The sequence below is a fragment of the Mytilus californianus genome, unplaced genomic scaffold (assembly GCF_021869535.1).
Source record: "Mytilus californianus isolate M0D057914Y unplaced genomic scaffold, xbMytCali1.0.p SCAF_14, whole genome shotgun sequence".
NCBI classification, from domain to species: domain Eukaryota; kingdom Metazoa; phylum Mollusca; class Bivalvia; order Mytilida; family Mytilidae; genus Mytilus; species Mytilus californianus.
This window is the reverse complement of record NW_026262626.1, coordinates 33951234-33963276: the sequence shown is the minus strand read 5'-3', so window position 1 is coordinate 33963276 and position 12043 is coordinate 33951234. Positions and strand designations below refer to the sequence as shown.

The 12043-nt window shown below is 32.8% G+C and overlaps 1 protein-coding gene across 2 annotated transcripts in view; it reads left to right on the top strand.

Annotated features, from left to right (window-relative positions):
* Positions 1 to 12043, top strand: part of LOC127724640 (nuclear pore complex protein Nup205-like) — a 263442-nt gene that overhangs the window by 124280 nt on the left and 127119 nt on the right. For both annotated transcript variants that reach the window (XM_052231664.1, XM_052231663.1), the window contains exons 24-27: positions 1133 to 1276; positions 2550 to 2657; positions 4636 to 4883; positions 8336 to 8527. In XM_052231664.1, coding sequence (XP_052087624.1) covers positions 1133 to 1276; positions 2550 to 2657; positions 4636 to 4883; positions 8336 to 8527 — 692 coding nt within the window. The remainder of the gene's footprint in view (positions 1 to 1132; positions 1277 to 2549; positions 2658 to 4635; positions 4884 to 8335; positions 8528 to 12043) is intronic.

Genomic DNA, 12043 nt, shown 5'->3' with positions numbered 1-12043 from the left:
AGACAAGATCTGCAAATAAGTCAAATTTGTAAAAATCAATTGTAGACTCTTTATATGAGTGATTGCAATAACCGGTAAATGAAAAAAACTTTTCACCCTTTTTTGTGTTTTGAGCAAAAATTAAAGAAGTTAGAGAGAGGCTGTAAAAAGGAAAAATGATCAGCAATACAAGATCAACAAAAAAGAGCTTTTGTGATGAATTCTATTCTAGTCCACAATGTTGGAGAGTGTCCATTGTTGCACCTAGGTGCGCGACACAGGGTCTTTAGAGCTTCAAGTTAAGTATAAGTCTGGTTTGAAAATTTCAAATTGCTGTGATCATTCATGGAAACTGCAAGTTCTGGTTTGACATTCTATATTGAACAGATATATCATGTTAAGGAGGGGTATTTGCGAAAAATACCAGTCGAGAGAATGTTAAATTTCGCGAGCCGTAAGGCGAGGGAAATTCATTCTCAAGACTGGTATTTTTCGCAAATACCCCTCAAATACATGCTATATCTGTTTAATTACACCGAATGTTAACGTTCAAAAACGCATTGATGATCGTGACGTTACAAGCTTCCAGGCAAATACCACGGCAGAGAGGGTAAAAAAGGCATAGCCTTTTTGCATATACCCCGGTGGCATTAAAAAATGAACGATATTCATTTGATAACAGTAAATTGGTGAAAAATACACTGGCTATCAACCAATCAAAACCCAGGATTCTTACATAAGGTGTAATTATGCTTGCAATTTCAATTCTATTTATACAGAACAAGAGGTCGTGCAAACTAAATTGTAAATCATTATTTATTATTAAGCTCATACAGTTTCGAAGTTTCAATATTTTTATTTGCAGAATATAGGTTCACAAATGCTTCAAATCATCTTGTCCGATAAATTTCGATTATCAATTATGAAGATATCTCTGATCAGCCATTTCCACTATGTATATAAAAAAATATAAAGGCATCATATGTCTTTTAAAGATTCAGGAAACCTACAGAGCAGATAACAGTTAAGTTTTTTAAAACTCAGTGCCTTAAGGCTTTGCAGGGGCATACTAATGTCTAGTTACCTATGGTGTTGGTTTAAGCAGTTAAGACATATCTCTGCATTTATTTATTTTTTTATTTTAATCTTTTAGGTCCATTTGTGACAAACCACCAGTCTTGGTTACTGCGAACTGTAGCTATGGAGTTACGCTTGACAACTTTAAACCGTCAGAGGTCACACACACAGCGTCTAATGAAACTTTTACTTGATGATCATATTGATGATCCAGAACAAGGTTTATATGAATGCATAAATATTATTATCAAAATTGTTTTAAGTTTATGTAAATGTGTGAAGTTTACATATACATCTCTTGAGGGTGATGAGTTATATTTTTATCGCCTTTAATCAAAAATCTTTCATTGGGTTTCACTTGTAAATTTATTAAAAGATATTCTCTGATATTAATTTAATTATACCCAACTTTTGCCTTGATTGTCATACAGCATCTATATTCTTGAATTAAAGTGACAATGGTGGGAAACATGGCCACAGTTACTGTATAGAATAAAGCTCCAATATCTTTAAAATTCTTAACCAATGAATAGATTTCCATGAAGTTCTGACATTTCAGTATATCATAGCTTTCCTACTTCAGATAAGCTTTATATTTCAGAAGGTACTTCATATCTTGTATACAGATGCTTATCATCTGACATATGTCAGTTATCCTTGAATTCATTTTCATGTTGCAGCGACTGCCTAAAAAAAATTAAATTTTTTTTTTCATGAAGTAATTTTTTCAGAAATTATGGATGATAGAACAAATACCTTTAGTACATAGATTAATTTCAAGGAATAAATATCCTCCAGACAGGGTTCACCTGACCTTGACCTCATTTCGTGTGATCAACATTAAGTTTTCTAGAGTTAATTCTGTTTCTCAGATACGATAGGCAATAGTTCATCTTTATTTGGGGTATAACATGTTTGTATGGTGAACATGTTGGTCTCGCAGGTTCAACTGACCATGTTGAAATTGTGAATTGACTCCTTATAGGAGTTATTTGCCCTTAAATTGCAATTGTTAACCCCTTTTTATGTGTTGGTCAAAAACGATAGAAGATAAAGATAAACTGTAAACAACAAATTTGATCGGCTGCAAGACAGGATCTACAAATGGTTCAATAATGCCAAAATTGTAAATCCAGTACATCTAAAAGTTATTTCCCTTGAATGACGATTTTTACCCATTTTATGTGTTTTGGGCAAAAACAGATAAAACAATCAGCAAAACAAGATCAACAAAAAGGAGGTCTTAGTAATGAATTATATTCTATACTTTAATATTGGAGAATAGCCATTGTTGAAACTGCACATAGGTCCAGCCGAGCGACAATCAAAATTGACATAAAATTTGAAAAAGAAGGACTGTTAGAATGATTAATAATGTTTGCAGATATTCATTTTGGTATCCAAAAAATTGGAAAAAAATTAAAAATCAGATTTTTCAAAATATCAATTGAAAATTTTGTTCCAGATTGTAGTACATATGACTTCCTTTCCAGGTATACTTCCAGGTATTGATGAGACAGTAGACACAGGATTTGATAAATTTTCTGACACTTCCTATTTCCAGTCATCATTTCATTCACACACAACCAAACAGCTTCAAGGTAAGAACATCATATTTTGTGTATTGATTCATCATTGACCCCACTTACATTATAGGGACATTATCTGTCAAATTCATGTTCACCAATTTGACCCAAATTTTCATATCTGATTTATAACATACTGGAACCTATATTACAGAAAGTCCAAAAGAAACCATGCATGAACTCATTAAAATGTATCAGCATTGTGTGTGTATTTTAAACTAGACACCAACGAATTATCCATAGAGATGACCTCTGAAGACTGCCAACGGTCATTTTACCTGATATAACCATAAATTTAAATATAAATAAACAATCAACCCTTCCCTAATCTAGGACCGTTGTGTAAAAAAACAGCATATTAACAAACTGTAGAAATCAGTTGGAAAGGACTCGTTTGACTCATCAGATGGGCACAAAACTCACAATTCAAAAACCAAAAAAAACACAAATTTATTTTACTGTTTGTTTGGTTACTTTGGTTTATTTGGCCTTCAAGACTTCTTTACTTATTCAAAGAATGAAACGTATTAGAATACATTCATCAACAATAGATAAGTCAAGGTCCAAATCAGCCAAAATCTTAAATTAATTGTAACATTTTTAGACCGAGACAATCAAAGATCAACTAAAACCTCCAAATTCCCGAAACAACATAAAATCTTTTATCTTACCTCCTATGCACTTCTAGGAATATCATTGATTAAAAGCGAACATGTGGAGACCCTGTATATTCAATATGGGGTTAGTAGGCATGTTTTATTTTAATACACGATTAGTAGTGGTGTTATGTCCCTTTACAAAAATAACACAGCGTTGAGGAAAAATCTGAAACATTTCCCCCGGAAGACAGATGAAGAAATTGATGATGAATGATTGAAATAAATGCAGAAAACACATAAAAAGCTAACAAGTTGTTATTGTTTTGTATAGACCCAATGGAATTAGGTTCTTAATATCGAAGACTTGATCATGTTGATAGGCCATTAGTCTAAATGCCACTTGTTAAGATAGTCAATAAGGTGAATTCTTTACACAGTGTGCTAGTGACATAATAAGATATATATGGGGTCAGTAAATTCCATATATATCTCTTCCTATATATATGTAAGTACAAACTGAAATAAACTTTGCGCCTTAAACTGTTTATAATTCACGGTGTTATTAGAGATTTGATATTAACATGAATCTTAATTCGTTAATTATGGCTTCCAGGCGCAAGTTAAGAAATCATCCATATTCAAATACACAATTGGACTTTAGTAATCCAGAAAATTAGACATCCCAATAGTTCAGCAAAAAGTTGCAACAGTTGAGGATCGCAGTACCAAAAAATGTTTCAAAATCGATATTGAAACAATTTAGAAAACAAAGATCGCCAAAACAGTCGCGAAAGTATTGCTCATTCCGGGGATACTTCCAGTAAAAAAGAAACACTTGTTATACCTTTTATGCAGACTGCAGAAAGTAATTCCATCAGAAGAACCATTATATCCTAACAGAAGTATTACGCAATCCTCTAGTTGAAGAAAGAAGTTTGTGTAGCGATAGTATTGACCCAACAACCGAAAGTTTGTAAGTTGGAAGAGTCTGTGACAACAATATGGCTGCCATCATAAACTCTTTCAGCATAGTGTCACAATCTGTAGCACAATGCTTATCAAAAACTGATGGAATGTTAATGATATTGAAAGCAATAATGGCACAGACTAGGCTGGGTTGGTTTGTTCTGTCTTCATTGCAATTTGAGTTGTCCTTTTATGTATCTTCTTCCCCCTCAGAGTTATCAGCTCTTTGATTATTATTTGTTTCTGTGCCTTATACAAATGTCCAAGTAGGGCCTTTGCTGACATGTCAGTCTTCTAGTCCAAATTTTTTCCTATCATCACCTTAAAAACCAGGATGTAGCAAAGTTTTCCTCTTCATCTTCATACACTGAAATATAGTTCCCAATACTTTCCATGTCAATGTAAATATAAATCATTTCTCTTATTAGGTCGTCAGATAAGAAGGAAGATCTTAAGTCTGTTAGACTCTGTCGAATTCACTCAAGTATATCCTGAGCCTTTGACACTTGAGTATTTTGATCCTGGTATGATAGAACAAGTAATACAGAAAACAGAGTCAAAGACAGAAGATGATACTGTATACTGTAACGTTAAAGTGTTACACAGTATATTACTGAATGAATTGTCTAATGTCCAGAGCAATGTTATGGTGGCAAACAGACCTAGAATTCTAGAGGTAAGATGTCAGTTGTGTAATTACAAAGATTTTTATGCCCCTGCTGCAGAGGAGGGGGCACTAAGTGTTACCCTTGTCCATCTGTACATCTGTCCATACATACGTCCAGAAATTGGTTTCTGCTCTCACACTTGAGTTTGCCTCAACCAAATGCTATGAACCTAATACACAATGCTTATTACCAGAAAACTCAGATCTAGTTTGAATTTGGGTGGTGTCACTTTTACTTTGGTTAGTTTTCATAAGTAAACTCACTAATCAACATTCAGTAAACATGCTGAATTAATCCTATAATTTATCATTTATGTTGTGTATTATTCTATATCTTGTTGTTAAACTTCTTTTCCATTGGGTAATTCATTAGCTTTAAATCTGCAATATTTTAATTGTTTCTTTTTTTTCAGAATAAATAGACATTTTCCTTCAAAATGTCATAAATTTATCTGTCTCATTTCAACCCGTCAGGAGTATTATTCTCATCATACTGTGACACATAAGCAAATATATGAAAAAAATGTTACTCTTTTTTATACGCCCGTTTACTGGACGTATTATGGTATACCGTTGACCATGCGTCCGTCGTCAACATGTTGGACATTAATTCAAAAACGCCTTAACCAATATGCATGAAACTTTGGTGAATTGTTTATATCTATTGATGTGAGCTCCCTTTCATTTTTTTATAAATTTCAGATTTACCATTTCCGAGTTTTGGGGTTTTATTCATTAAAAAAGGGGGGATTTTCCTGTTGTCGGACAATAACTCAAAAACAATTTCACCAATTTGCAAGAAACTTTTGTGAATTGTTCATATCTATTGACATGAGCTCCCTTTCGTTTTTTTTATAAATTTAAGATTTACCGTTTCCGAGTTTTGGGGTTTTATTCATTAAAAAAGGGAGGATTCTCCATTTTTCAGACATTAACTCAAAAACAATTTCACCAATTTGCAAGAAACTTTGGTGAGTTGTTTATTTCTATCGACATGAGCTCCCTTTTGATTTTTTTCTAAATTTCAGACTATACGTTTCTGATTTATGGGGTTTTATTCATTACAAAAAAGGGGATTTTCCAGTTTTCGGACAATAACTCAAAAATGCTTTCAGCATTTTTTATGAAACTTTGTTAAATTGTTTATATCTATTTTTGTAAGCTCCCTTTTGATTTTTATAAATTTTTGATTTTATGTTTCAGAGTTATAAGATTTTATTTGTTTATAGTCTGACAACAGATTTACTAAGTATTACGCAACAGCACAGTGTATTGCACAACAGCAAGAAATCTTTCATATAACCAATTTCAAGTTCTTTGACTACATTTATTCAGAAACCTATAATATATCAATATTTAATTACAATCCAAATTCAGACCTGTATCAAGCTTGAATATTGTGTCCATTTTTGCCCCAACTGTTCAGGGTTGGACCTCTGCGGGCATATCCAGCTGCCCTCAGCGAAGCAGTTTATTATATTTGCCATAATAAATTCTTTACTTGATGTTATTCAATGTTCATAATAACCGTAGTTGATTAGCTCGACCTAGGATGCTTGGTTGCCATGATGTGTTGCTAAGGTGGGGCATACCAGTGAATTGTGGAAAGATGTCCACAGCACAACACGGTTGATGGAGGAGAGGGGGCATAGTAATACCAGGTGTCAGTTCGTCAGTCTGTCTGTCTGGTCTTGTAAGAGCTTTTACGTGTGCAATTCCTCCCAATATTATAAGAAATTTATATCAAAGGTTTATATCTGCAATGTCTTGGGATAAGTTCCAAAATCTGTACAGATGAACTATTTTTAAAGGAGTTTTTCCCCTTGGAAATAGAAATTACTGTGAAAGTACTTTAATTCGTGGGGTACCAATTTTCGTGGTTTTCATGGAAGGCTTCATCCACGAATTTAAGTGTCCAACGAAATATAACAACTGTTTTCCAAATAAAGACATGGAAAGATCCCCTGTAGGTTAGACTACATTGATACAGGCATATAATCTAGAGAAAACACCAAATATCAGCAAACGAAATATGAACTATATGCAGTGGCGTAGCACCAGAGTAGCATGAACTTCAGACAGGAATTTAATCTTTAAATAACCTAAGTTGTACGACTTTTAACCTTTTAATTATCGTGAAAAAAAAATTTTGAAAGATGAAAGTTAGACTTCCGGTTGAGGTATATGATGATGAAGTGTTCACTTTCACCTCATAATTCTCTCACGAAAAATAATATCAATTTCATATTGGGCTTGCTTTTTTATTTCATCAGTATTATTTCATAAGTATTAATTCAAAGAACATTTGTAGCATATTGTATGAAACCTTTTTCTTTAAATGACATGTTTATGGCCCAATTAACACCTTTGATGATCATTAATCTATTGATCATTCAATCTCGAGTTAATTAATAACATAAACGGGTACCAATTTTCTGCACCAGATGCACATTTTGACAATCAATATCTCTTCAGTGATGCTCGAGGCCAAAATATTTGAAAATCCAAATCTTATTAAAAAGATGAAGAGCTATAAAACAAAAAAGAAAAAAAGTATAGCCAAATTAGTGTCACCACTTCTGGTTACACGTGTTCAACAATTATAATGTTTACTTTGCAATTTCCTTCAATGAGACCATTTGTATTCAGAGATGAATCAGCTTATTTCTGAAAGCAAATATTTTATTAAAAATCTGATGAATGTTGTCAGAAATGAAAGATGAACATGTAAGTGAAAATGAACACCGTATGATTATTTTCAAGAATCTATGTTTCTGACGGGTTCAAATTCTCCACCCAAATTTTTTTTTCAGAAAACTAAAAATCCACAAATTTAAAAACCCACGAACATGCAACTTTTGTTCAATCCCCGAAAATTGATACCCACGAATAGAAGTACTTTCACAGTATAGAAAAAATAACAATGTTTGCAATTTCATGCCGCTTCTTTCATCAGTTTATTAATACTATTATAAGTTTAATGATATTTCATCTTCCATTATTGTTTTTGTCTCGAGTCTTACATTTTGTTCAGTAGATATGTTCAAATCGTGATTTTCCACTTGATCAATCATCAAAGATGTATACAAACAATAAACATGACAGTCTTACTGATTTACAAACACATTTTAATTAAGGAAACTCATTTTGAAGCACAATATAAGCATAAAATTTGAAATTTTTTATCCATCCCCCCCCCCAATTTTTTTTTTTAATTGTAATTCATTATATTTGTGTTTATTTTTGTTCATTTTTCATTGAGGGGATTTAAAAATATATTTGAGTTCCCAATATTTGAAATCAATTGATTTTGACTCTTTATAGTTGTAATTTTTGATAACCAGGGCTTTGACCCTAATTTTTAAATAATCAAATGGTCAGTTTTGGTCAGAATAGTTTTAAATGGCATTTGATATGCGCAGATTTTGCGCATCTACTTTTAATTTAATTTTTTTTTGTAGGAAGTTCAAGGAATTTTGAAGAATGTTGTTTCCCGTAATGGTGTGCGAAAAAGTTTGTCTGTTAAGCAGCAATCCTATGATGCCTGGAGACAAGTTGCAGAAATTTGGTTAACTTCCTGTCCAGAAGATCTCATGCCTAGGGAAATTAGACAAACTGTGTTGTTTGAGCTTCTGCAAGAGTTACTAAGCAAAGTACTTGATTATTCTTCATATAGAAATATTGTCATTTCTCTGTATTCTTGACCCACAGTAAAACTCTTGCCAAAGTGAGATGCCACTTTGGCTGTACTGCATTTATAAATTCACAGCCACGTCCAGTCAGAATGTGGACTTTAAATCTGATGCCTCGTGTAGAGAGAGTGCAGACCTTGCAGCAACTCTGTGAGGATTCTGTAGGTGGTCTGTTGCAAGGCATAATTTCTGTCCCTATCCAATTTACCCTCATTTTCCAGGGGCCTTTCAAATTTACCCTCATCCCAGCCAACCCCTAAAACAGGTGCCTACCTATTGTATTAATTGTTAATTTGTTTTGACCCTTTAACATGCATGAGATATTTGCCACTGGACATAATGCAAACAACAATCAATCAGGCAATATTTATACCCCCGCTTTAAAAAAGTGGGGGTATACTGTTTTACCTCTGTCTGTCCGTCCATCCGTCAGTCCGTCTATCCATCGGTCCGTCCGACCCATGAATATTTTTCATCGCATCTTTCTCAGGAACTACAATACAAGGATTTCTGAAATTTGGTTTCAGGGTTTATATAAGTCAGCTATACCGTGTGATGCATTTTCAGATTCATCACTCAACAACTTCCTGTTTACCGAACACTTGTATCATTTTACACATAACATCCAAGTTGAAAATTTTCAACACATTTTTCTCAAGAACTACATTAGAAGGATTTCTGAAATTTGGTTTCAGTGTTTATGGGGGTATACTGTTTTACCTCTGTCTGTCCGTCCATCTGTCAGTCTGTCCGTCCATCCCATGAATATTTTTTCGTCGCATCTTTCTCAGGAACTACAATACAAGGATTTCTGAAATTTGGTTTCAGGGTTTATATAAGTCAGCTGTACCGTGTGATGCATTTTCAGATTCATCACTCAACATATAATTTAACTCAGTTTCTAACGGATCATAGATTTATTCTTACGAGGAAGCTCCGAGCATGCTCGGAAGATGCTCGGAGCTTTTTAAGTAGGCTCTTCTCAGCAGTTTATGTGACAATAATTATCAAGATCTATTAAGATGTCAATCAAATCTCTAGCACTTCTATAATAAGGAAAGTAAAGCATTATAGAGGAAGCTCAATTAACACCTGTGTAAACATCTGGTATATTCAAATACATTTTGCATGAAATTTACAAAACTATAAAATAGATTAGAAATTCTTCAACAGTACTGTGAAATGCTTGGAAAGAAATGTCAAGTCTCCAAAAAAAGTAAAAGTCATTAAAATAGTTTCTTATTATATTGAATAACCATTCTTTTTTAGTAATAAAAAAAATCTTAAATTTTATAATTAGATTATATAATTTAGATATAGTTTATACTATATAATATGCTACATAAAAGTCATCAAAACACAAACAACAGTCAGGGGGCGATACTAATCAAGTTAATTTTTTTTTAGTTACTTATAATTTTTTTCGTTTTTAAAAATTATTTAATAACTCAATAGTTATTTTAAATGTCAATAGTAGCATGGACTAAATGTAGTTTTTAAGAATTTTTATATAATTTTATTAAATAAAATTAAGTATTTATCAAATGTGAGATGAGTATAGAGATAAAAGGTTACTTTAAAAATAAGGACAAAATTATTACTTTTATAAATTATTTTATACATCTTTGAAAAACTTAGAACTTATAATTATTTATGGAATATATGTTATTGTTTTAGATTACACATTATAAATAACTTCAAGTCTTAATTAAATCACAAGGTTTCATCTATTTATATTTGTCTACCATTAAGATTTTAAAGGAAAATGGTATTCTAATAGTCCCAAGAGGACAATCTTTGACCCAGAAGCGTGGCTCAGAAAGTCAATTAGTGTTTCAGGAGGATTTGTTTTATATTTCATGGGAAAAATAACCAGATGTCTGTGAAAATTTGTTAAAGCTATTAAAACCTGTATGAATGGACACATATAAAAATAATATTAAAATAAGTTACTTATACATGAAATAGAAGTCATATATGATATAGCATCGTTTTCAACATAAATTGCATAGGTAATTTTGAAAAATAATTGTTTAAGTAATGCCCCTAACTAAACAATGGTAATATGTTGTTTTTTTTATATATATAAAATAGCAAACTTAGTTCTTTTATAGAAAATTATGGCTACTTTAGGAAAAGTTGTAATTCATTATTGGAAGGCTGGTTTGAGGGGGTAATATCACTATTGTTTTTCCCCTAGTACGTCTCTGTTTAATTGACTTTTTAGCTCACCTGACCTGAAAGGTCAAGTGAGCTTTTCTCATCACTTTGCGTCCGTCGTCCGTCGTCCTGCGTCCGTCGTCCGTCGTCCGTAAACTTTTACAAAAATCTTCTCCTCTGAAACTACTGGGCCAAATTTAACCAAACTTGGCCACAATCATCATTGGGGTATCTAGTTTTAAAAATGTGTGGCGTGACCTGGTCAACCAACCAAGATGGCCGCCACGGCTAAAAATAGAACATAGGGGTAAAATGCAGTTTTTAGCTTATAACTCAAAAACCAAAGCATTAAGAGCAAATCTGACATGGGGTAAAATTGTTCATCAGGTCAAGATCTATCTGCCCTGAAATTTTCAGATGAATCGGACAACCCGTTATTGGGTTGCTGCCCCTGAATTGGTAATTTTAAGGAAATTTTGCTGTTTTTGGTTATTATCTGGAATATTATTATAGATAGAGATAAACTGTAAACAGCAATAATGTTCAGCAAAGTAAGATTAACAAATAAGTCAACATGACTGAAATGGTCAGTTGACCCCTTTAGGAGTTATTGCCCTTTATAGTCAATTTTTAACAATTTTTCGTAAATCTTAGTAATCTTTTACAAAAATCTTCTCCTCTGAAACTACGTGGCCAAATTAAACCAAACTTGGCCACAATCATCATTTGGTTATCTAGTTTAAAAAATGTGTGGCGTGACCCGGCCAACCAACCAAGATGGCGGCCACAGCTAAAAATAAAACATAGGGGTAAAATGCAGTTTTTGGCTTACAACTCAAAAACCAAAGCATTTAGAGCAAATCTGACATGAAGTAAAATTGTTTATCAGGTCAAGATCTATCTGCCCTGAAATTTTCAGATGAATCGAACAACCTGTTGTTGGGTTGCTGCCCCTGAATTGGTAATTTTAAGGAAATTTTGCTGTTTTTGGTTATTATCTTGAATATTATTATAGATAGAGATAAACTGTAAACAGCAATAATGTTCAGCAAAGTAAGATTAACAAATAAGTCAACATGACTGAAATGGTCAGTTGACCCCTTTAGGAGTTATTGCCCTTTATAGTCAATTTTTAACAATTTTTCGTAAATCTTAGTAATCTTTTACAAAAATCTTCTCCTCTGAAACTACGTGGCCAAATTAAACCAAACTTGGCCACAATCATCATTTGGTTATCTAGTTTTAAAAATGTGTGGCGTGACCTGGTCAACCAACCAAGATGGCCGCCACGGCTAAAAATAGAACATAGGGGTAAAA